The sequence below is a fragment of the Cydia amplana genome, chromosome Z (assembly GCF_948474715.1).
Source record: "Cydia amplana chromosome Z, ilCydAmpl1.1, whole genome shotgun sequence".
NCBI classification, from domain to species: Eukaryota; Metazoa; Arthropoda; class Insecta; order Lepidoptera; family Tortricidae; genus Cydia; species Cydia amplana.
Genome location: NC_086096.1, coordinates 32,981,364 through 33,008,061, shown reverse-complemented (window position 1 = coordinate 33,008,061; position 26,698 = coordinate 32,981,364). Strand labels below are relative to the sequence as shown.

General features: G+C 37.0%; 4 protein-coding genes across 4 annotated transcripts; 2 read left to right on the top strand and 2 right to left on the bottom strand.

Annotated features, from left to right (window-relative positions):
• Window positions 1-371: 371 nt before the first annotated feature.
• Window positions 372-1,397, bottom strand: LOC134660972 (DNA repair protein XRCC2). The gene has a single exon (XM_063516859.1). The coding sequence runs from the start codon at window positions 1,395-1,397 to the stop codon at window positions 606-608; it is 792 nt and encodes a 263-aa protein (XP_063372929.1). The 3' UTR covers window positions 372-605.
• Window positions 1,398-2,987: 1,590 nt separating this feature from the next.
• On the top strand, window positions 2,988-6,346 carry LOC134661795 (torsin-1B). The gene is made up of 7 exons (XM_063517985.1): window positions 2,988-3,062; window positions 3,163-3,510; window positions 3,635-3,903; window positions 4,468-4,619; window positions 4,896-5,041; window positions 5,515-5,662; window positions 6,096-6,346. The coding sequence occupies exons 2-7, from the start codon at window positions 3,309-3,311 to the stop codon at window positions 6,232-6,234; spliced, it is 1,056 nt and encodes a 351-aa protein (XP_063374055.1). The 5' UTR covers window positions 2,988-3,062; window positions 3,163-3,308; the 3' UTR covers window positions 6,235-6,346.
• A 1,553-nt stretch (window positions 6,347-7,899) lies between these two features.
• Window positions 7,900-10,379, bottom strand: LOC134661116 (autophagy protein 5). Its single transcript, XM_063517065.1, has 5 exons — window positions 10,123-10,379; window positions 9,781-9,986; window positions 9,269-9,393; window positions 8,931-9,131; window positions 7,900-8,064 (listed from the first exon to the last, which is right to left on the bottom strand). Exons 1-5 carry the CDS (start codon window positions 10,276-10,278, stop codon window positions 7,958-7,960), a joined length of 795 nt encoding a protein of 264 aa, XP_063373135.1. The 5' UTR covers window positions 10,279-10,379; the 3' UTR covers window positions 7,900-7,957.
• Window positions 10,380-10,924: 545 nt separating this feature from the next.
• Window positions 10,925-13,587, top strand: LOC134661117 (ribosomal RNA small subunit methyltransferase NEP1). Its single transcript, XM_063517066.1, has 3 exons — window positions 10,925-11,267; window positions 11,377-11,620; window positions 13,240-13,587. Exons 1-3 carry the CDS (start codon window positions 11,121-11,123, stop codon window positions 13,560-13,562), a joined length of 714 nt encoding a protein of 237 aa, XP_063373136.1. The 5' UTR covers window positions 10,925-11,120; the 3' UTR covers window positions 13,563-13,587.
• Window positions 13,588-26,698: the final 13,111 nt, after the last annotated feature.

Genomic DNA, 26,698 nt, shown 5'->3' with positions numbered 1-26,698 from the left:
CAAGGTATCTTATGAGTACCTTGACGCTGGTCTTCCGTGGAAACCCTTCCAAAAAAACGAAAGTTCTTATATCTAACTAAACCTATAAGAGATTTATTCAATTTTAATAATTTTCTATTACTTTGTTTATAAAAATCTGTTAATCATAAATAATAAAATTGTATACAAGGAGTACATTTATCATAGTTGTGATGGAAATGCTGGGTAGTATCACACATTTATTTTATAATGGTAAGTACCAACTGTACCAAGAGTATGGTGATAATGATAATATTTACATCTCTGAAGTCAATCTGAAATGTTTACTAGAAAACTTTGTAATGTAGTTTATGTAGGTTTTAATCTTAACAATATCAATTTCAAAACTGATAAGTTTATTTCTAAGGAACACATATATCATTGTAATATCAGATCTTTCGAATCTCATCCTATTCTTAACTTTTATATGATTGATCTCTTAGAATTACTATATTTACTATGTATTAAGACTACTATTTTAGCTCTGAAGCAAAACATTTCTATATTTTTTCCTTCAATGAAAAAATGTTAGATAATAAAATATAGCAGCACAATAAAAACAACTGAAGTTGTTATCAGACTTTTTCTTACAACCAACTTATTTTATTAAATTCTATTTTAAAGTTCTTTCTGGTAACATCACTAGATGTTGTAACATTAGCAGTAAAGGTTTCATCTTCATTTTGGAACACTTGTATCCTGCAATTAACTTTTTCAGCAGTAGGGACTTCAGCACAAGCCTCAGTGATCTCAATTAAATCCCTACTAGAGTTAAAGTACTCTGGCCGTGTGTATAATATAGTCACTTCATGGCCTTGCACAGCTTTTTGTACGATACGAAGAAGATTTCTCAAATAAATATCCATCTTGGTAATTTTAAAGCTCTGCTCTGACCAGTAGAATGCTGTCAGTGTATCAATCACACACAGTGAAATATTATTATGTTTTATTAAAATATTTTCTAGGTTTTGAAAAGTGGTGTATAGTTGAGTGGCATCAAAAACATCCAATATGAAAATATTATCAATCATATCATTTAGCACCTTTGCACAGTCATCTTCATGAAGGCCAAAATGATGTTGTGTGTGAAGTTTATTCTGTAATGCTGCAGTTAATGCTGGCAAGCTAATGTGACCATCTGTATTTATGATTAGAACACCTATTTCGGCACCACCAAATTTAATAGGAAGTACAGCTTCGATAATCATATCAATCAGTAGAAATGAACAGCTTCTGTTACTAAACACTTCAATCACTTCTCCAGATTTCGGACCCGATTGAAATAAGTTAGGGTAGAAATTGTCGACTGTAGTTTTCTTGGAGGACAATCTTGTTAGTAGTTGAATTCCGGATTCTACTTTGAATTTAGTTTTCTCCATGACTTTTTATTAAAGTTAAATAAAATAATAAAAGTTTCCAATAGTTTAACTGCATACATATGCTTCGGGCAGTGTTAATACAAACGTAGTATTATATTTTAACAAATCAATGAGACAAAATTATAATTAAACTTTCTTTTAAAGTTATAACAATATCAAGCGACAGGCCTCTAGGACCTAGGTTATATTTATTATTATGATCATCTGATGACAGTTTGCTGCTGCTGAATTTGACGTGTTTGAAGTACGTTCAGAAACCAATGTCACCTTAGTATTTGTTCGTTAATATATTATCAATATAGCTGGTCAACCAAATCTTGTCAGTAAAAAAGCGGCCAAGTGCGAGTCGGACTCGCCCATGAAGGGTTCCGTATTTAGGCGATTTATGACGTATAAAAAAAAACTACTTACTAGATCTCGTTCAAACCAATTTTCGGTGGATGTTTACATGGTAATGTACATCATATATTTTTTTTAGTTTTATCATTCTCTTATTTTAGAAGTTACAGGGGGGGGGGGGGACACACATTTTACCACTTTGGAAGTGTCTCTCGCGCAAACTATTCAGTTTAGAAAAAAATGATATGAGAAACCTCGATATCATTTTTGAAGACCTATCCATAGATAGCCCACACGTATGGGTTTGATGAAAAAAATTTTTTTGAGTTTCAGTTCGAAGTATGGGGAACCCCAAAAATTTATAGTTTTTTTTCTGTTTTTGTGTGAAAATCTTAATGCGGTTCACAGAATACATCTACTTACCAAGTTTCAACAGTATAGTTCTTATAGTTTCGGAGAAAAGTGGCTGTGACATACGGACGGACAGACAGACGGACAGACAGACAGACAGACAGACATGACGAATCTATAAGGGTTCCGTTTTTTGCCATTTGGCTACGGAACCCTAAAAAGGCGCGAAATTTAAATATTCTATTGGACGATATCCCTTCGCGCCTACATTTTTCAAATTTGCCGCCTATATCTACTGTCAAGATCTGGTTGACCAAGTTTATATGTAGATGGTCAAGCAAATCTTGTCAGTAGAAAAAGGCGCGATATTCAAATTTTCTATGAGACGACATCCCTTCACGCCTACATTTTTCAAATTTGCCGCCTTTTTCTACTGACAAGATCTGGTTGACCAAGTATATAAATCCCCTGTAGACTGTGCGTGAATCGCGGGCCCTCGAACGCGAGTGTGGAGGGGAGTTATTATGCTCCCAAAAGGCCTGATCAACATAGGGCTATAACCGCGAAAAACAAAAAAAAGGAGTGGCGCCCGCATTTATTTTCAACAATTTCTTGTCGGATTACCGACCGGAATCCAAAAGTGGTAACACACTATCGTACCGCAGCGTGACCTTGGTGTGTCGCACCCAAAGAGTAGTATATATAAGTCGCACCCATAAGTGAGAGCGAGAAACATGGGTGCGACGCACCATGGCCGCGGTGCGCTGCGATAGTGTGTTACCCAATGGTTACCCATGTGTAACCACTATAACTAGTATCCAAACGCTCCCTTCATTGTGGCTGCTGTCAAGCTGTCATTGTGCGATGCTGTCATAGTACATATTGTTCTTGGCCAATGAAATTGTTCTTGGCACGCGCGATATCGCAATTTTATTTGATTTTATACAAAATCCACTAGAACCTGTAATGTAGTAGGTAAGAGAGAAGAAAATAAAAATTATGATATCTTAAAATTATAGGAAAGTAAACAATTTAATCAACTTTCTTAAAACCTTACAAATTTGTATTTTTACAGAGGCTCCAATGACTACCTGTGGTCTTTGTAATCTTTAAATTGGAAGAAACGAAGTACTAAATATCTAAGCAGAGCAGGCTGTGTACTTCGGGAAAGCAATTACTTCTATATATTTAATAATTAAGCAGATTAAGGACTAGTTAAAAATGAAATACTGTAGCCTACTTTTGATATTTGTCATAACCTGCGGTCTTCTAGAATGTATGGTTGCAGAGCTAATTACTATGTCCTTGATGGGTGCAGCTTTTATAACAGGTGGTTGGTACAAGTGGCAAACAATAAAAGAGAACTCATATTGTCGGTTCATGGAATGTTGCAATGCAAATTATGTCCCATATGACATTGAGAGTAAGTATTTTTTAAGTTTAAAATTATTGGTGATGGAGCTGTAATAAACTTGTAATAAATGTTCACTACACAGAATCAACTAGAAAATTGTTGCTTGCATGTTTAAACTTGATAAAATTTTCAGAATTAAAGACATCACTCTCCAAGTATATGTTTGGACAACCCCTAGTGAATGAGCTAGGCAGTATCATAAGTGCACACAAAGAGGCAGTGCTGAACAACAGCAACCGGAAAGCACTAGTGATCAGCCTGCACGGTTGGTCAGGGGTTGGCAAGAACTATGCGTCCAACATGATTGCTGAAGCCCTCTACAAGAAGGGCACTAAAAGCCAGTATGTGAAGTTGTTCATGGGAGACAAAGACTTTAATTGTGAGGATTTGGACAAGAAGAAGGTAATGTTAAAGATTGAGTATAATATTTATGTGGTAACAATTAACCAATCATTAATAGATGGCTTAACTTTATGAACCTTACATTTCAATCTGATTGATATTTATTGAAATTATCACCTGTCTTGGGTAATGTTATAATGGCATTAAAAAATAAAGTTATTTAGAATCAATGTCATATAACCTATGCAAATTGATCTTATTTAAATGCATGTGAATTTATAATTACCAATGTTCTTTGTGAATCAAAAATAATTATAACAACAGTTATTAGCAGAGCTGCACAATTTGTGACGTTATCTACGAAAAGGGATCTTATTGTCGATGGCGGTTACGCCATTATTAACGATGCTCCCATATAAATACAATGCCGCGCGACGCTGTGCGGCGTAAGCGCCATCGACAATAAGGTCCCTTTTCATAGATAATGCCCCATTTGTGTTCTTAATATACGAGATAATAATGTTCTCTGAAAAAGAACATTAGAAATTGTGTCAAAATTACAGGTACAAAAAAATAGTATTATTCCTAACACTCTAAACATACATAATTAATTTACGCTTTCAGAAGGAAGTAATGTCGGAAGTATTCAGGGTTGTGAAGAGCTGTCCAACGTCTCTAATAATATTTGATGAAATACATGACATGTGTCCGAGCATTCTGGACACTGTAAAGCCGTTCCTGGATCACCACCAGTCTGTGGATGGGGTAGATTTTAGGTATGTATATATTTGATTCGCATGTTAGAGATTGTTCTCTTGAGCAGGGGTCTCCAAGCTTTTTGACCCTGGGGTCTTTATTGGCTTCAGCTGCCTTTACGCGGAGCCTTTATTCTTGCGGGCCGCAGTTTGGAGAAGACTGCTCATGAGAATTGATTCTGTTAACATATGAAGAGTTCAGGAGAGAAATGAGTACCTTCTTATTTCTAAATTTGTTTGTAAGGTTGTCGGTCGGTAGTTTAATTCTGGGTGGGACTCCACCTTTCTGCATTTCAGGAACAGCATATTCATCTTCATCTCTAATATTGGAGGAGGTCAGATAGCTTCAACTCTTCTGGACTTGTATGGACAAGGAGTCAAAAGGAATGATGTGGAATTCCACATGTTTGAACCTATTATTCGCAAAACGGCGTATTTTACAGGTAACATACACTTTTTTTCTTATTTTATGAATAGGTAACACCTATTCCAATATTCCAAATAAACCAAATCATTTTGAACTCTACAATACCTATAGGCATCTCTATTAGTTAATATGAACCTATATAATATTATTCTCTTTGGCAGATAACTATAAACACAGTTAAGTCGTAACGAGTATTACGCAATTTTCTATACGCAAAATTTCATTTTCGGTGCATATTCGAAGTAAGGTGTTACATTTTACTTCAAAGATTTTATTACAGAAAAATACTGCCCTCCTAATGTAAAAGGCCGTATTTTCAAAGAACACTATATGAAAATATGGCCTTTTACCTTAGGAGGGCAGAATAGACATAGGCACTAAAAGCTTCTTAACAAAATCTCGTAAAATAAATAACCCTTCAGCGGTGTGCGCCCACGTCTCGCCGGGACCGCTATATGAGTCAAACTTGTGAATAACTTTTGTTTTCAGGTGGGTTCAAGCAGTCGTCGACGATCGCGAACCACCTGATAGACCACTACATCCCGTTCCTGCCCCTGGAGCAGCAGCACGTGGAGCAGTGCGCGCTGGCCGAGCTGCGCGCGCACGGCGTCGCCGACCCCTCCGACCACATGATGGCGTAAGTTGACGTATATATATCTCAGGACTGGCCTTACGAGCAATAAGAATGGGGCCAGTACAGCGGTGTGATACCGCTACAACTCGATTGGCTGATGAGGTGATGAGTTCGCATCACGCGCGCGCGGCCGCGCGATTGGTCGCAACTAGTTGCGTTAGGGCTCATTTAGACGATGCTAGAACTCGCATGCGAGTTTCATTACATTGCGGGTTTTGATCGGTCGGTTGAATTGGACGTAACCAACAGTCCGCAATGTAACTAAAATCGCATGCGAGTTCGCGCGCCGTCTAAATCAGCCTTAGACTGCAAGTGAGTGACACCGCTGAACTAGTACCATTTTTAGTGGGTTAAAACAAATCACGAAGCGTAACTAATACTCCTTAGCGCTTTGTATTATGTTTTGGTCTCATTAATATATTTTTCTCATTTTCAGAGATGCGATGTCTGTGATAACGTACGGGCCGAGCGAGGCGCAGCCAATTTTCGCAAATAACGGCTGCAAAAGATTCACTAAGCACATTCCCTACGTAGTACAGAAGCACAAGCCGAAAAAGGAGAACAGTGAACTATGAATAGAAATATTGTTATAAGTTTCAATTGTGATAATTTAAAAAATCGTGTTTACTTTATAAAAGCGGGGTTCACACTGAGCAAGCGTTTGGGCATGAACCATTTTACCTACCAGCGGTCGACAAGCTACCGCACGCGAACTGCTTGAAATGGGGCTTCGGGCAGCTGCTTTTACTTTGGCCGCCAAACACAGCCACAGACTAAAATTAATCTTTGTGCATTTCATTCATATTTACTATGACATGTTATAATAAAATAGTAGCTTTCAAAAAGTTGAAGATTGAAGGAACCTCTTGGTATTCAGTCATTTTTGCACTGAATCAGTCTAGACAGATTAGTGTTTTGGTGGCTACTCGAAAGTCATGTTGAGCGAGTAGATAATACAAGAACTACCTAGACAAGTTACATTTTGTGACCATTAAAAGTGCTATAGTCCGGCCGACAAACTATGGTAGTAGGAAGTTCTCAGAAAGTGATCATGGTTTTTCTCTATCTTTTCACTTAGGTTATGTTTTTACCATAAGATCTAATCTATGGATACAAAACACGACTTACGTATGAGTATTAGATACTCATATTTTAAATAGAACTATGTTCTGGTTTGTACCTTAAATATAATATGTTATAATAATGTTTAGCAACTAATGTAAAGTAAGCTATTTATTATAAAAATGAAGAGATCTATAAGTATTTTTTCATACTTAAACGGAGTCCTAACTTTTATTAGTTTTATTAATATATGTATTTGTAATGTACGGTTGAAGTAAAATAAATAGGGCAGCACAAAAGTAAATAAACAATGTTTTAACCTATAATCAAACAAATAATTGTCCTTGTTTTATTAACTATGTACTTCTATTTTTATATGATACGAAAAAATGTACAGTTGAGCTGTTCTGTAAGTATTTTATACAACCGGGCGACGAATTTCTCTGGAAAGTTACCTCCTTATTTGTGCCAAGTTAATTATGTGTCATTTGGGTTCTGATGGATCTCAGGCTCAGCTATTGCTCTGGGTAGCAAGGGGTAGCATGACAGCATTATTTATTTATTTAACTTTTATCAGGTTGCCCAGTGATACCTATTAATCGAAATACATTAAGTTTTTTTATACTGTATGTTTTTTTTTCGTACGTTACAACGTTAAAAAAATAAATGTTACTGCTTGCTTTACTACAAACACATTATCTAAATCAAAATAAGTTTGATCTCTTTTATACAAGCTTTTATTGCTGTCTGTACTTTTCAAAACCAGTCGTCTACACAGTACAATACAACGAGGTTAAATTATATCCTAGTTTCTAGGCTTCCTTCCGTCTCCTTCATCAGATCTGTCACCGGTATCTATACATATACATATACAAAAATCAAATGTCAGGAAATCTAATGACGGAGCAAGTTTAATAATGCTTATAATTAGTTATAATATCCATTTGAACAGACAATGAAAACGTATTTTCTATTCTCGTAAGCTCTTTCGGGATATATTAGATCCTAGCGACCCGTCCCGGCTTCGCACGGATTAACAAATTATACATAAACCTTCCTCTTGAATCACTCTATCTATTAAAAAAACCGCACCAAAATCCGTTGCGTAGTTTTAAAGATCTAAGCATACATAGGAACAGACAAATGTAGTGATTAAACGTAATAAATAACGCAATGTGTTTAAGGAATGCGTTAATTTTATTGGTGAGTAAGTATATATGTTACTATTAAGCAAAGTTAGCACAAGCAAAGGTGCAGGAAGTTGTCCGGGTAGCTGAGGTGCTCCGACAGCCACTGCAGCGGCGCGTCGCGCGGTATCACGATGCCGTGCGTCCGTAATTTCACTGGAAATTATGAATACTAATTATTTCAAAAGCCGCAAAATAGCGCGTACGTGAACTGTGGAGGGCAATACGGGTGATTCTGATTTATAGGCGCGAAGTATCAATGGCAATATAAATAGCGCAGGACAGTGAGGAGACCCGACCCCAAATAATGGGACCAGGAGAGGAAGAAGAAGATCAATGGCAATTTAAGTTACCGATTAAGGCTACATGATGACAGTCCCGTCAACTCGCATTAGATGGCGGCGCCTGCCTTTTACATGAAATAGCTAGCTAACTAATAGACTTATAGTTTTTGATTTGGACCACAAGGTGTTAGGACCAGAGAGTTGCCAAAGTGTGAAGTTAACGGGCGAGCGAAGAGAAGCCGTTTAGTAATGCAAGGTTTGCAAACCCATTTTGTTCAAAATGTTGACACCATTTTTTTATCTTCTTATAGGAATTTTGGTCTTACAAGATTATGTACTTAGCAGTTACCTTAGAGCTTAGCTACTTGGAAGAATATTTTCTTATTGGCATATTTTCTTATATACAGTCACCACACGGGAGTGTTACGCCATTTAGGGTCCTAGCTAAATCGGTTGCTCCATACTTACGCTATGAAATGTCAAATTTAGCTAGAACCCTAAATAGCGTAACAATCACGGAGCGTGACTGTACATGAAAATCTCACGTGCTCGATATCAAACGTAGAGAGAACTATATGCCGCAGTTAAAAGGTTAATGCTTGTCTTGTAAAGGTAACATAAGGTAAATGGAACATAGAATAGCTCCAAATCAAGCCAGAGGCCTTAACCTTTAAGGCCACCTATAGCTGATTTGCGACATGTAACGAAAAAATCTTAAGGCATGTAAAGTTCACAAACCGTCAGGCTTATCGGGATATAGTTCTGCTATCATCTGCTGGAGTATTTTCCTACTGTTATCACTGTTCTTTGGACTGACTAGATGCTGACTGAAGGTTCCGTCGTCGGAGTATATTCGTATTGGAATGTGCTTGAAGCCTTCGCTGTCACCATGGGACTCCATCAATCTTCTGTTTATGGCCCAGAACTGATCAAATTTGTCTGTAAATACATTAAAGAAATAAGGCTCGTGGCGTCCAAACAAAGGTTAAAACAAGCTCATGCCAATTAATTTCTCGGCTCTGAAGTTACACTAAACAATGTTACCAGTGAGTTTGTTTTTAAAATATGATGTATACCATTTTGTAAGCCAAGCCATAGCTGATTGTGATCTTTTTTCTGCATGGTAGACATGACTTGGCCCCGATGCTTGAGGACATCAGCTTCCTTTACAGTGGACATGTAATGTGCTTCCACAACGTCTCTGGAAAATGTATATAAAATTTAGTATTTGCTCTAATGAAAATGTCATTAAAATGGTTCATTAACACCATGGAAATCCTATATCCACTAGGTGATGATGCATATGCAGTGAAACCCTGATAATCTGGCACTATTATAGTAGTGTATTTCTATGATGTACTAAATTCATATTATAATAATATGCAGATTTCCTCTAACTTCCAGTATGTAATCCAATTCCAGAACTCCAACTTAATTATGCACCAACTCTTAATAGAAGTACCTACTGAAAGTAACAAGTTTATCCAGTACAGGAATTAGCAGCATGGCTACGCTAAAATTGATTAACCTCCTCATTTTGAAATTCCAAAGATGTGATGTAAAAGGTAATATAATTATAGAAGATTACTTGTTGGGACAATGTAGGAGAACAGCTTCTGGGAACTTGGTGAAGTGCACAGTGAGGTTCCATGGCAGCTGAGGGTCGTTCCCACAGAAGAGATCATACAAAAACCCTATAGGATAGTGCCACTTGAGGGGCTGCCCGTTGAAGTCAAGCCACATTTCATTATCTGCATTTTCTTGAGATGTGTATCTTAGAAAATGTCTTTTCATCTGGAAAGTTACAAAGAAACCTTGAAAGATACAAATGTAACATCCAGAAATATATGTTTATAATTGTATATTTTGTTAGTCCGGAAACACAAGTTTCTGTAGAAGTACAATAGCTTAAACGTAATGTACAGTTTACCTTATCAGTGACCAAAGGAAAATAACTTAATCTTGGAACCATTACATAGAACGGATCGGGCTGTTGAATTTCCATTATTTCTTCTTGATGTAGTTGAAAGCATATTGGTAACTTTCCGTCCCATATTTCACGCAATACTTCTCTGTCATTCGCCATTGCAGAATTGGTAAAAAGCAGCTAACGACACATTTAAATAAATTAAATTACAAGCCCGTTTATCACAATGAAAATAATCTTTTCAATTTTATATTGTAGCTCGCTCGAGCTCGACTCTATCCTCGATGTCTGTCTGTCTACAGTGTCTACTGTCATCAAATTTTCGGCTGTCAATATTCAATGCTATTCGGGTATTTTTAAAAACGCTCAATTATAGTCTTTAATTGTTTACATGTTGGCAATAGTGTTTTTCCCCTATCATATTTTTGGAATGAATACGTGTTTCTATTATATTTTGTGATATTTGTTTTATCTGTGCCATCCAATGTTGCCAGCTACACTACAATTTTCAATAGTCTTGGGTTGCGTCCAGTTGCGTCCATGTTGCATCGCACAATCAAAGAAATGTTTGATGGATTATTAATTGGAGCTTATAGAAGGTATACTTGGTCAACCAGATCTTGTCAGTAGAAAAAGGCGGCAAATTTGAAAAATGTAGGCGCGAAGGGATATCGTCTCATAGAAAATTTGAATTTCGCGCCTTTTTCTACTGACAAGATTTGGTTGACCGTTTATATTTTGGCAATTCATAGACTTATTTATTATGGCAACAAAAAAATGGCCGCCGGCGCCATCTTCACGTGTTTATCCGCGCATGCACGTGTGTAATTACTTTTTTGTTTTGATATTCTTCCCAAAAGTTGTAATAACTGTTATGCATTTTAAAATATTATGAGAGAGGTACAATGCGATATTTGTTAACGTGGCAATAGGCATAAACCTGGGTGATCCTTGGCATACGTTTGTATTTACTAAGAAACTACGCGCAAAAATAGAAAACCATGGTGGGTAAGAAGAGAAAACTTAATCAAAAAGACAATGAGTTCGAGTATGACCCAGTGCCACGACATTTAGTCACATCCCATATCAAAAAGCAGGAAAAGCGGTTAATAGTGATACTAGAAGGCGCTCAGTTGGAAACAGTGAAGGTAAGGTTAGTTCCATTGTAATGTTTGCCTAAAGTTATCAATGAACGAGTCTCAAAACGATTAAAAACTTAAATATCATTTTTTAATTGTTATTTATTATAACTTTCAGGCTGGGAATAGTTTTGAGCTGTTAAACTGCGATGACCATGCTAACATTCTTCGCAAGAATGACCGGGACCCAGGCTCTTGCAGGCCAGACATCACACACCAGTCACTCCTTATGTTGATGGATTCCCCGTTGAACAGGGCTGGTCTACTTCAGGTCTATATTCACACTGAAAAGAATGTACTCATAGAAATTAATCCACAGACTCGGATACCTAGAACATTCAAGAGATTTGCTGGATTAATGGGTATGTATCACTGTTTCTTTTTTAGTTAAATGTTAAGATGCCTAATAACTCTTTAAACTTTGCTGCCTAATAACTCTTTAAAAGAGTACAATCCAATAAACATCTAATCAGTTGTCTGCTCAAGCACTTTCCTTGCAAGGAATATCTGCCAATTTTTGTTTTTAAATATTTTCAGTATGTACTGTATAAAATAGGCACTGCAATGTTTTTTACAATCAGCTAATTGCAACCTTAGCTAGGCCACTGGTAGGCTATTTGAACTTTACCTGATTGAAAAGAGCACCTGGTTGATAGACTGGCTGACTGTTCGTACTTGAAAGTTCAAATGCAGCTATAGGTATAGGTATTTGCAGGGCGAATCCAAGCTTAGCTATAATATAGTATCTATTTTTGTTAAGTATGAAATAAAACTTCATGAATGTAGCCGTATAATTTTATTCCCTTTTTATTGAGGCTTTTGACATGACAAAGGTATCACAACGCTAGTGGGGTTGCAATCCAAAGGTTGAAAACCATTGAAAAACAATGGGTTATATTAAAAGAAGTAGCAAAATTGCAGTCAAATTGTCAAAAACTGAATTAAAAAATTGGATTTTATCTGTGGTCAAACCGTCAAATAATGACAAAATCATCAGGAATATTTATGAAGATATTGACATGCAATGCTAAAATATTACCTGTGCGCTATGCGAATGTGCTATGCGGAATTATTTGACGGTTTAGCAATGGTCTTTTTCTACTATTCACTGCCAGTGATCTACTAGGTTTTCTGTTAGTAGGTTATCTGCTATGCTCGTAGCAGATACCTCGCACTGGCAGTGAATGTATTATGTGCAAATGCAATTTTACTCTTCTCAAGGTGCAATAAGATTGTATGTATGTAGTGTTTTCTTGTATTGTACAGTCAGCTGCGGAGAAAAGTATGGATCACTAATAATTTTATTGAGTACATTTTTGGTGTTCAATAGTAGAGATAGAGTAATCTTCTTCCTCGCGTTGTCCCGGCATTTTGGCCACGGCTCATGGGAGCCTGGGGTCCGCTTGGCAACTAATCCCAGTAATTGGCGTAGGCACTAGTTTTTACGAAAGCGACTACGACTGTCATCTGACCTTCCAACCCAGAGGGTAAACTAGGCCTTATTGGGATTAGTCCGGTTTCCTCACGATGTTTTCCTTCACCGAAAAGCGACTGGTAGATATCAAATGATATTTCGTACATAAGTTCCGAAAAACTCATTGGTACGAGCCGGGGTTTGAACCCGCGACCTCCGGATTGCAAGTCGCACGCTCTTACCGCTAGGCCACCAGCGCTAAAAAAAAAAAAAAAAATAGTAGAGATAGAGTAAAAATAATAATATAAGTATTGCATATTAGCTTGCGAATTCTTGAAATATAGATACAAAATATGTTGGTGCCATGTTAAACCTAACTTTTTATGCAAGTATGCATTATTAATTACCCTAATTTTAGAGGATAATGTTGTGGCTTATATATATATATATATATTTTTTTTTAACAATTAGTTGTTATGTACCAATGTACCAATATTGCCATTATATAAAAAATATACTCTTCCTTAAGTGTACCTATTAATTTAAACATTTTTAATACTTTTCCAGTGCAACTTCTCCATAAATTCGCTATCAGAGCATCAGATGGTCCCATGAAGCTCTTGAAGGTCATTAAAAATCCAGTGACCTCACATCTGCCCGTGGGCGTAAAAAAAATTACCATGTCGTTTAGTTCAAAAACAGTGCAGAGCTGCAGGGAACTCGTCCCTAAAGATGAGCCTATTGTCTTGATTGTGGGCGCCATGGCACACGGGAAAGTGGAAGTGGACTATGGAGAGGATGTTATATCCATTAGCAACTACCCTCTCTCGGCGGCCTTGACGTGTGCCAAGTTGTGTTCCGCCTTTGAAGAAGTTTGGGACGTAGTCTAAGGAAGTAAATATATACCCAAGTAAATAGTTTTCTTTATTAATCAGATGAACTGAACAATCCCTTTCAGTGGCGGATTAAGCTGCATAAGACCTGTAGTATATTATCAAGGTATGATTAGATACGTTAACTGAAAACAGGGCTAATGTAGTTATAGGTTCGCTGGGCCTCCGTAAACTAGACCAATCCGCCTCTGATCCATTTTGCTTTTTTTGTTGCTTTGTCTATAAAAGTTGATTAGTGTAGAAAGTAGAAGTATCTAGGATTGCTAGAGCTGTGCTGCTCAACAATATTTCATAAGAAAATTAATTCAAAGAAAAAATATGATTAAGGCCCAGTAGGTTCGTGTTCCTCTCTCACTCTCACTGAGCGTAAGCGTGAGCGAGATGGATGTGCGTTTGTTTTTTATGTGTTTAAATAATAAAAAAAGTAATCGCTGAGTTTTCTCAAGCATAATATTGCTCATATTAGAAATATGTAATTTTCATATTTTTAGTTTTTGTGCCATATTGATTTTAATTTATTAAAGTGCATTCTAGAACTATGTTCGTGATTTTATTATATTGAGTGACAGTCAAAAACTCAGTATTCCAATCGCTGAAGTCCCTAGAGAAAGGCCTTGACTTTTAAAAAACTACGTTCTCTTCTCTGAGCCTACTGCACCTTAATTATTGACCCTCAATATTGCTTGCTTAGTGCGATTTATTCAAAGTAGAAAATACAATATGGCTGCTAGTTCAGTTTTAGTATCATTTCTTTATAGATAGTAAGTGAAACCCAACCTACTGAATAGAAATCAAGTTAAGATTTCACTGATGGAATATTTTAAGTATGACTTCATGCATACGAGATAAGAGAGGTGGAAAGAGGTCTTCCAGCTCATCGAGGGTTATCGAGGAGGCCAGGACAGAAGATTTATGCAGTAAGTATCTAATTACGATGTGTTTGATAGGTATGTGTATGCCTACATGTAGTGCGTAGTGCTAGATCAAGAGTTAATTATTACTGTTGACACACTTGTAGGTATGGAGAGATAAACCGGACGCGTGTTGTAATGTCAAGTTTGCATTACTTATAGCCGTTATATAAGTATTTGTGTTGCTTTATTTTGTTGCATTCTTATTACGCTATTTATCTTGAAGACTAAGAAGAAGGAACTTAAACGCTTAAAATATATGATTATTATAAACCTAAGTGAAACGTGATACTTTACTGTGGCATTTACAAAAAAAGACATAAAAATAACTTATAAAAGTTCTACATGCTGGGGAAAAACGTGGAACAATGATTAAAGTCTGAAAATATAAGGTTTAGGATATTATTAAATATTATTCTTATTCTAGAATGTCACTTCACTTTGTTCTGTTCAAGTCGGTGCAAAGTTAGCTTAGACGCGTTCCCTATTCATTTATGTCATACTGTGGCATAAAAACAATGTGAAAAAAAATGATAGTTTGAAAAGTTCTTAAGACTATGATTGACTGTTGTTTTCCACAATTTAATTATGCAAACCGTTTACTCTTTAGGTACTTACCTATTTCTGATTTTATTATCTAAAATACAAATTAATTTATTTGTCAGTAATATATTAACGAAGGAATTACAGCGGAAATAATACATGTGTAAGCCAATTTTAGCATGGGTGTAGGTAATGGTGTATTAAACAAGGTACTAAAAGTACCGGGGGGTGGGGGTGAAGCTAACGGGTAGGGGGGGGTTTAAGGTCCCTTTTTATAGTTTTTCGTAAATAACTCTTAAACGGTGGCCCGTAGCAAGAAATGTTCTACTACATAAGTATAGGTGAACCAGGATCTATTGAGGGTGCGCCATGTTGCGGAATTTCACTGGAACTAATTTTTTCATACTACACTGAATTGTCACCCTATACATGAGAATAACAGCGCCCTCTTGACAATTATCATATATTACTGGTCAGGCTATAATCTACATAATATTTTCTAAAAAAAAGATTTAATACACTTTTTCGCTAGAATCAATATTTTAAAATATATTAAGGTTGGAAAGTCACGTATAATTTGTTCTAAGGTCGTTTTTTTTTTTTAGTTTTTCGTAAATAACTCGTAAACGGTAGCCCACAGCAAAAAAATATCTTTTACATAAATAATCTTGGATTTGAGATTCCTTATAAAATAAATGCTACGTTTTTTCGCTAGGATCAATATTAAAAAATATATTAAAGGGGGAAAGGGTATTACGCCTGACAAGCGTGGTTTAAATATTGATCCTAGAGAAAAAGATTGAATAACCTGTTTGTAGGAAATTTTATGTTAATTATTAATGTTATAAAACATTTTTTGCTATTGGCTATCGTTTACGAGTTATTTACGAAATACTAAAAAAGTGGACCTTCGAATTAATATTCTCCCTGTAATATTGATCCTAGCGAAAAAAAGTAGCATTTATTTTATAAGAAATCTTAAATAGATTATATACGTAACAGATATTTTTTTGCTGTGGGCTATCGTTTACGAGTTATTTACGAAAACCTAAAAAAAAACGACCTTAGAACAAATTATACGTGACTTTCCAACCTTAATATATTTTAAAATATTGATTCTAGCGAAAAGTGTATTAAATCTTTTTTGTAGAAAATATTATGTAGATTACTTATGCACTAGAACATTTCTTGCTACGGGCCACCGTTTAAGAGTTATTTACGTAAAACTATAAAAAGGGACCTTAAAACCCCCCCTACCCGTTAGCTTCAACCCCACCCCCCGGTACTTTTAGTATCTTGTTTAATCAGTGGCGGATTTGCAGTCTTTGCCGCCCTAGGCTCAGACTCTGTAGCCGCCCCTTTCTCAGTATCAGCACCCATCATACTGACTGCATTTAGGTCAGGCAACGAAAAGGTATAGAGGGAAATGCTTGGACACATTTTTTACTAAGTAACTTTGTTTGGACTCGTTAGGAGGTGAAAATATCAAAAGTCGCCGGCCGTAGCCCTTGAGCGGGGGTGGGCATTTTTCGGTTTTTCGCTTATAATATCTTAGAAACTATGCGTCCTTGTGACATGATCATTATACAAAATGAAAGCTGATTAAATTTGCTACAAGTTTTATACAGTCGAGTTTTTCGATAGGTATCTTGTTTAGTTTTTGAGAAAGCCGCTCTTGAATGTCTATAATTTTGCATTAAATTTCCATCAATAATATTCACAGTGCTCACGAGGAAAGGAACCCGAAAGATTTTAACAGTGTAGCAGATCTGCGAAATTGACTCCACACTCGCGTTCGCGGCTTCGTGCACGAGTGTGGAGGGCCCTATACAAGCCCCCCTTCAGACTATTGCGCGTGAATCGCGGCTCGACTTCGCGGAGCGAATATATCGCGACGTTGACGTAAATGGCGTATGACTCCACACTCGCAAAGTTCTCGGTAATTTCGCAGTTTAGTTCGCGCCAAGATGGCTGAAAAGCATCAGCTGATCGACTTAACTGTAATTTATCTACGGCAATAATTGCTGATGCTTATGATATCGAAAAACTGTACTAAATAAAACTTGTAGCAAATTTAATCAGCTTTCATTTTGTACAATGATCAGTCGTTAGAACGCATAGTTTCCGAGATAAGTATAAGCGAAAAACCGAAAAATGGGACCTTCAAATCTCCCTCTTTCCCCGGCTCATTAGCTACGGCCGGGGACTTTTGATATGTTCACCTCCTAAGTAGTTCAAACAAAGTTATGAAGTCAAAAATTGTGTTTCAAGCATTTCTCTCTATACCTTTTTTTGAGAATTCATTGCCTTATATAGGCATACAATGAATAATTTTGTGTTATTTCTTGTTATCATCAGCGATTTTTTGCCACAATTTGCCGCCCCTTATATCTCGCCGCCCTAGGCTCGAGCCTACTGTGCCTTATGGGAAATCCGCCACTGTGTTTAATACACCATTACCTTCACCCATGCTAAAATTAGCTTACACATGTATTATTTCCCCCGATTGGCAATTTTTGGTGTTCGTTTGGTGTACTATAGTAAGCTCAATAAGGCTTGTGTTGTGGGTACTAGACGACGATATATATAAATACAGATATGTATAGGTATTTATAAATACTTATTATACATAGGAACATCCATAACTCAGGAACAAATATTTGTGATAAACACGCAAATAAATGCCCATTACCAGGATTCGAACCCGGGACCTCCCGCTTCGTAGGCAGGGTCACTACCCACTAGGCTAGGAGGCCGTTAAATAAGTAGGTATACTTACAATACGTAGATGGCTTACATTGGACTAGATTATTATCAATTGCAAGACTTTGGCAATAGCTCTCGACGGTTAACTGAAGGGCTGGATGACTGAATACCTACATACTTGTATTATTTATCAAGAGATGTTAAGAGTAGTGCATATAGGTGCAGTGCCCTGCGAATAATCTACGGGTTCTTAGCTTATGGTCCCACCGGTACTCGGTAGAAAACATGAAACTCGTATGGTAACTCATGAAAAGGTGTGAAAAAAATTCAGTGGGAACAAGTGGTTATGTGGTTGTTTTCCATCCTCTCTCCCTACTTTTGAGTACAATCGAGTTCTCAAACGTCTTTACAAGCCATACGTTTCTAAGATAAATTTACACGAGCTTATTCTCATAGTCTTAGAAGCGTGTAGTGTAAATAGTAGATTTTGTCACAAGGCAGCAAATGACATATTTGCGGCGAGGGCGTACATTGAATCCTGAATGAAGTGAAGGATCTGTGATAGAGTACCGGGTATATTTTTTCATAAATATATTATTCAGGGTTGGCAATTATATAAGGAAGATAATTTCTGCAAAATGTCTACCTCCAGCAGCAAGCAAATTTTACTCAAATGTCTGTGTTGATTAAAACACATTATTTGCTCGATTAATTTCGAGAAACAGCGACAGTGCTTGCCACCCAAATTCCCCAAATTTTGCAGACTTGTTCCCTGACTTGTTTCTGTGAGGCTAATACCTAAAACCACGTGTCTCAACAAACAAGCTCATGGAATTTAAACAGTTAATAGAGACCATCCGATACATTAAGACAACGCCGAAAATGTGCGAAAATTGCAATGAAAAGGGCTCACATTTGCCTGCTGTTAATTTGTCTGTTCCATATATATTTGCCTACCCTGAATAAAAAATAAAACTTCATTATTTTTTGAATTAAATACAGTAAAAATTTAAAAACAAAATGTTCTTATTTGCCCAGCCTTTATAAGCAAGAAACTGAAAAATAGAAAAAAATATGCACACCTGGGATGTAACAAACTCGGATAACAGGCATTTTGGACCAAATAAAGGTATAGGGAGCGTGCATGAACTGTAGGCGGCAGCACAGGAGCCCTCTGTTTATTGGCGCAAAGTGTAGGTACATGTCAAGTTTAAGCCTCCAATGTAGCCAACAAGATGGCCACCCTACAATGCACAAGAAAACGTACGTGAACTGTAGACGCCAGCACTTGCTTTGGCGTGAATGTCACAGTCAATGTATTAGTTTATGTTTCCGTTCAGACCACGAGATGGCAGCACTCTCTCCTCTAACGCACACGGCCCCTATTAAACGATTTCCAGCTTGCTGGGAATTAATTCTTCGATAAAATCTTGTTTGATTGGCCTATACATCAATCTCTAAATCAAGCTAAATGTGATGGCAGTCTAATTTGACTTATAGATTTCTAAACAGTACTAAAACGCAGAGCTATAATGCAAAAATAGATACTAAATAGCACCTCCATAACTATTATAAGATGAAGCACTTGGCGTCGTGTGGAGGGTGTCAGTATTCTATATTTACTAGTCTCTGTGGTCTCTGATATTGCTATAACACAGTATAACACGACAATAAAGATTGCTATTCTGTGAGCATGTTTTGATATTGATCAGTCCCTCAATTTTGGTTCGTGCAACTGGCTCTTATTGTTGTGGTTGCTAATTGGCAGCCAGAAGATAACTCCTTCGCTACGCTCGTTGTCATACTTAACTAAAACTAATAAACTAGATAGATATGTAGAGCAATCACGACGGTTAGAGTGGCATCATTTTATTTATCAGGAATAATACGAGTACAAATGTTTTACAATGAATTTAATTAAATTTTGTATCGCAATGAATTTTCTGATTAAATATATCTATAAATCTGTATCAGACGGGATAATAGAATTTAATGTATAGTTTTTTTTTTAATAAGATAATCGGTCTTTATGGAGTTACCAAATTTATACCTATTTAGTTATCATTGGCACAGTTTCGTAACTTAGATTTGATTAAAACTACATTTTTAATTTGGTACAAAAATGTTATCTCCAAAAAACAATATCAGTAGTTTTTTAATGTCCGCCGTATCTTGTAGCGTAGCCTAATAGGCTCACATGTTTGCTAGTAACACGTACGCAGCGCGCGGTGCCTTTGAAGATTTTGAACGCCGCCCTCTTGGTTCTAATTTGCAACAAATGGCGTCGCCGGCGCACGGGCGGAAGCGGCGCGACATCCGTCGAATTTGTACCCAACACTCACTAGACACCCTCGACTAATATCTAATTAGCAGTTACAAGGATGCGTCTGCAGTCATACCTTGAAAGCTTGAAACACGTTAGTAATTTTTCTTTAGTCTTTTCGGGTCTGTCCATAGTATCCAATTCCATACCCGCCTTTTTGTTTTACATACTTTCTTTAATGCCAAAACTTAATACGCAAAATGCCATCGGGCGTCTTATACACATGCTTCCCACTGTGTTTTAAATATAAAAAAAACTACTTGAAAATAACTTAAATAATTATGAAATAAATTGCTAAAATATTTTTCTGACTCGCTTTGTCCGAAATCCGACTCAATATTACTAAGTATGTTATTAAATTTCCTGTATGAAACATTGGACTCAAAATTTGAGTTCCTAACTATTTTATACGCACAACATATTTTCGAATACCAACTGACAAAAAACGATATCAAGATAATAACATGATAGGAGAGCCGTGGGTCAGAGGGATGGAATGGAATGCACCAAGAATGCACTTTATCCTGCTCTGACCGCGTCTATCTGTCATTTTTTGAGTGGATCTCTACGTCGTTATGTTGAACAAAAAACACTTTGGGGATATCGCTCGAAACAATCGCGCGTTTGGGGATTTAAACACTTCTTATAAATTGATAACGAGGCATCAATAAAGTAGAGGTACGTTGTGTTCATGGCTTCTCGCCGTGGTACGGAGAGACTCTGAGTATGGAAGAAAGCAAGAGCTGAGAGCCCCGTAAAGTAAAGCCGCGCCTTGCCTCCTCGCCAGTCAAGTAGAACTAGATTCTCGACAACATACCATAAATGGCATCTTGCGAGCCAATTAAATGCACAATAATGTAAAGCAGCTATGAACTAAGAATGTGAGGGCTCGAAAACAACTTTGTGCTTACTTATATGGCTGGACCCATTGAACTACAGCCGATGTGTTCGAACGACTACATGTATTATTTATATCTTATTCCAAAGAATATACCAGTTGTTTTTTTCCGATTTCAAATAAACAGAACTTATGTTTCATGCAAGAACTTAGAAAGAAACAAAAACAGATCTTTTAAATGGAACGACTTTTAACGAAAAAGGTGTTGCTAACTCGATGTTATCTTTTTTGACGAAGGATCAGAGATGCCATAAGACCGCGGAAGATTTCTGAGAATTCAAGCATTGGGATCTCACCGCACCGCACCACCATAGGTATTAGGTATAGGTAGGTAGGTATTAAACTTGTATTCGATATTCGTGTTGGTGTTTCAGATTAATACACATGTACTAATAATAATAACATATACTAGTATGTAGTAAACTTTACGAAAATAATGTTCATGCGCAGCATTCATAAGTAGACAACTGTTCAAAAATTCATTATAAATTAAAGAGTTATATCTTACCGATCATCTAGATCTTCTAATGCCTTTCAAATCAGTTTGCCAGTGTAGGTACCTATGTTACATAGAGGGGGACGTTCGGTGGGGAAGTGAGGAATGCCGGTGTTTCAAGTGTCTAACCTATGTATAAACATTCATAATAGTTGCTGCGTCAAGTCACGGCAAATGACGGTGAGTCAGGTGACGACGTAGCAATGTAGTGGCGTGATGTTATGACACGTTATTCTCGTATCTATCACAATTGCCTTGTGAGGAATGATTAATGCTGCATTTATATAATACATATAGGTATATTAATATACATATATCTGCTTGCATAAGTAGGTAATAGAATCATGCGGTTACATCGCTATAGTTTATCATATCTGTTTGTCCTTTTAAATACTTAACTAACAATTATTAACGATACTTGGTACTTTGAGGTGTTATCATTTGGCTTTTTAAAGGAGCTAGTGTAAATTATTTCTGTACTACCTACAAATAATCTAAAGCAGTGTAGCCAGTGTATGACAAAAGATTCACAGAACACTCGTTAGCGCCAAAAAAATTGACATTGAGAGTTCGTAGCCCAGGCTGTTTTTTAATCATATTTGTTGGAATAAAGCGTGTATTGTGTTACACGAAAGATTTCCTAGCGGCGAATCAATGGTCGGTAAACGGTAGCAAGCGGATTCATTGTATGTCGGATTAAACTGTCGCTATTATTAAGGAAAGGAAGCGCAGGCGCAGGCAGGACTACGGCAAGTGAGGAGCGCGGCGCGGGGGGCAGCATTGTATGCAGATGTAACACACGCCCGCGCCGCGCGCGTCCCATCCGCCATATTGGGATCGCAGTACGTGTGTGACAAAGCGAGTCCGAATAATACGAGTATCAGATAGATAGAGCCGAGCGGGCCAGACTGAGCGGCGCGCCGCGCGCTGCGCGCCCAGACCGATCGGCGCCTGCGCGCACAAAGGGCTCATTGTATTCCAAGCCATCCATTTCTTTAGAAGGGACCCTTCATTTTTTCTTCAGTCTCGATACCAGAATGACACACAAACAATAGGTTTCCGTCCCTTTATTGGCACCTTAGTTTTTATGCCATGTTTCAAATGGACCTACCTACCTTACTGCGAATCACAACCTGTTCGATTTATCGAGTGTTTGTCCATTCTAAGCTCCCGATAGGTCCTGGCAAAATCTTTTTTTATCACAGTGCTTATAGATGCCTAGCTTTTCTTAAAATAAGTATGAATATTGTTACTAAAGCAACAATAAGTTTCAACTTAGTATTTAAGTAAGGTATCAAAAAAATGGATTTAAATATTTGCCTTCAATCCAATTGCGTCTGATATTTATACATACCTACTTTAAACACGAATAGATAGATACATTTAGAAAACACAGTATTGTTAAAGTTACTGTCTCTCTTTATCTATGTACATATGTTGTTACCATAACATAAAGATGTTAAATACCGTATTACCCTCTAACCGAATTAGACGAACATGGATGTGGAGATAGTATTAATATTTTGAAACCCGGGGAAGGCCATAGGATACCCTTTATCACAAAAAAAATGTATTTTAGAGCGCGGGCAGAAACTAGTACATACCTGTAATTAATTAAAAACCTGTAAAGCAAAGTAGTCTTATTCTTTTTTATTTCAAATAAGTGCACAGATTCGTCATAACCAAAAATGCGTTGCAGATGAAGTACTCTAAAGCTCGTATTTACTTAGTTAGGTAGGTACACATGTCGTTGTCGGTATAGTTTTTACTTCTATCGACGCACGAGGCAGAGGGCCTACCGCGAACCACGTTCGACGTGTTACCTCCCTGTCACACTTACGTACGAATTTACAAGTGCGACAGAGAGGCAACACGTCGAACGTGGTTCGCGGTAGGCGCTCAGTTTCCTCGACACTATGCGGGCAGACGCCCACGGACACTCGGCGTTCCACGAAACAGGTTTCCTCTCACCGACCACGACCGAGCCGCCGGTGCTCGTTCACTATTCCAATCAGAAGAAAATTCCGATTCCGAATAGATCTCTTCGATTCGATAATAGTAGATTGTTAACCAAAGTTTTTTTCCGATCAAAATGTAAATGGCGCCAATTCGTCCCTAATTCTCTTACCGTCAAGATATTATTTTAAATAATGCAATGCAATAGAGTTGACTACTAGTCAAATCAGTTATTTTTACTAACTTTCAAAACGATTTTGCTACTATGGAATTTTTTATGAAGCATGTGACGTCACAATAAAATTACCTACTCTTTATACTTTTATACGGGTTTTAAAATGAAAATTGTATTTATTAAAATAACTGCTGTCTACGTTTCTTTATTAATCTTCTGGTGCTTTATTTCATGCATGGTGTAATAGCTTCATTAGTTTCATTATCATATCAAAATTAGAGATGCCACGAATATTCGGCAACTATTCGGTATTCGGCCTATTCGGCCACTGCCGAATATTCGGTATTCGACCGTATGTTGCCTACTATTCGGCCGAATACCGAATATCTGTTAGACCTACTTAAAAACAAAAATTGCACAATAAAAATAACCAAAAACTATGTAGGTATATTTAGAATGTGTTCTTGGAAAGTTGTTAAATATGAAGACCATTTTTTGAGCATTTGTTGGAAAACATTTTATTTATATCATGATCATGAGTCTGATTTGTTTCACTCTATTCATTAATTTTGTTCAACAAAAATATATCTTAGCTAACGTCATCTAACGTTGAGCTTTGTTGGCGATCAGTTTTCATAATAATTATGACTCAAAATGTTCGCTTGTCATGCCGAATATTCGGTCGCCAAATATTCGGTATTCGGCCGAGAGAGTGGCCGAATATTCGGTATTCGGCCAAAACCACTATTCGGGGCATCTCTAATCAAAATCTCGAACACTCTCGACATTCAAAATTCGAACATCTCTGAAAAAAAAAGCAATTTGATTTGACCCCTCAGTCGAGATGACTTTTTATTCGAAATAAAATGTCAATTGCATACGATTTTGACAAATCTCGCATATTAGTTGGTATGTCACTGAATTAAAAAAAAAAATGCTAAAGATGCGTGACGTGCGTGAAAAATGTTTTCATTTGCCGCCATTTGACAGTACAGTTTATCTTTTATTTACTTTGTAAGTAAAAAATAATTTATTTTGTTGTTTTTAAAGTAACTATATCAAGAGTTTCGTGTAAAATGTGCGATAAAGATATTTTGGAGACGCTATCTCATATCCGCGAGTTCCGCCAGAGAGCAAAGTGCCCCAATGTCGGCTGTAATATTTGGTTAGCGAATATAATTAATTAATTATCATAGAAAGTTTATAATATGTGTGCAGATAAAGCAGTGTATGTAATTGTACATAATTAGACACTGTAGAACACTCGTGTGATCCTATTAAGAAACTAACTTCGGTCGCTTCATAAACCCACACTCGGGTTTTGATGCCTTTCATTATGTAGCAGTCACATAAACTACTACCTATTAAATGCAGCCTATGAAAGGTGAATTCTCCGAAAGGATACGAGACTCTGAAGAAAGACCATTACAAGTTAGTTTATCGCAGTAGACTAAACAAGTAAACACGCGATCCGATATGCAAAACACACCAGTAGGTATATAGGTATGTACATACTTACATTTACACGTTCTTGGAGCGTTTCGTATAGGTCTATCTGTATCTATATTATGTCATCGCAGTGAAATGTTATCTACATCCGCCTGTGGAAGTCCAACCCACGTGATGACAAACATCACGTCAATTTCTTCCACTGCCGTATAGCTATCGTTTCCTTGGATCGTTTCTGTGAAATCAAAAGACGTTATATTGATTAGATTAGTGCGGGTACGAATTATAGGTAGGTAGGTACTATCTAATATGCAGACATTGCAGACTTATTGGCAAATGTGACTTTGCTGATTATACCCATTCGCAAACACCAAGACGGCGCATACCGTTAGCACAGAATAAGTATTAATTCCCCTAGAAATTATAATTATTATCATTACTTACATCGCGTATAATTAATTGTTGAATCAAATTTTGGTAAAGTCAGGAATGCTAAAGTATTAATTAAAACGCCCATTCGAATAACATATCAGCTACTTCATAAACTTTGACTATGATATGTACAGAATACTACATTATATGGTACATATGCGAATAAAGGTGACATTCGGATGACTACTTCAGCTGCATTACTGCTGCATAAAGATAATAGCCATGCCAATATGAGCCATGCCATCCAAATGTCACCTCAATGGTTATGGTTACCTAACTTAGTTTTTGAAGAAACTTGCACACGTGATGAAAAGTTGAAAAATTATTTTGACATAAATAGATACCTATTATATTTATTATAATTTCGCGCGTGTAAAATGCCAATATAAAAATATCCGTTTTTTTATGTATCGCAGGTAGCCGTGTTTATTAATTAATGCAGTGACCTAATCGATGGAATAATCTGAGCCACAAATAACTGATTGCATTAGATGGCCGTGGTCACTTGGCTAGGCGCCGGGCCGCTCTCGCCGGGCACCCATTGCACAAATGGCACCAGAGCGCGCTACAGTAACGATTAATTTACATTTAAGACCGCTCAGACCAGACTAGTTGGCTACAGGATCTATTAATACGAACTGGGTGTTCTTGGTAGTTTATGCTTCGATTTTGAGTTTGTACATTAGTTTAGCCAGCAAGTTGGCCAATGTTTATGTTAAGTACAGGATAGGAGCGTCGTCGGTCAGAATCACGAATCAAAACTCACGTAACTCGCTCCGTAGTCCTTTCTGAAAAGCCGTAAGCGATCAATGATCAAGATATCTTTGTTTGCATATAAAACCTTTCGACTTAACACGGTATGGCGGGTGACGGTGACGCATACGCTGCCCGCGTCAAAAACGATAAACATGTTAGATCCAGAGCCCAATAGGTAGAGCTACATAATGTTAAATCCATTATTTGAATGCCAATTTAATCAATAGGGTAATTTGATGATAACTGCCGACTTGAAAACTACAGTCAGTTTTTTACGGTTCCGTGCCCAAAGGGTAAAAACGGGACCCTATTACTAAGACTCCGCTGTCCGTCCGTCCGTCTGTCCGTCTGTCTGTCACCAAGTCACCAGGCTGAAATCATGAATCATGATGCTAGACAGTTGAAATTTTGACAGATGATGTATTTTTGTTGCGAACAAGTACTTACTAAAAACAAAATAAAATAAATATTTAAGTGGGGCTCCCATA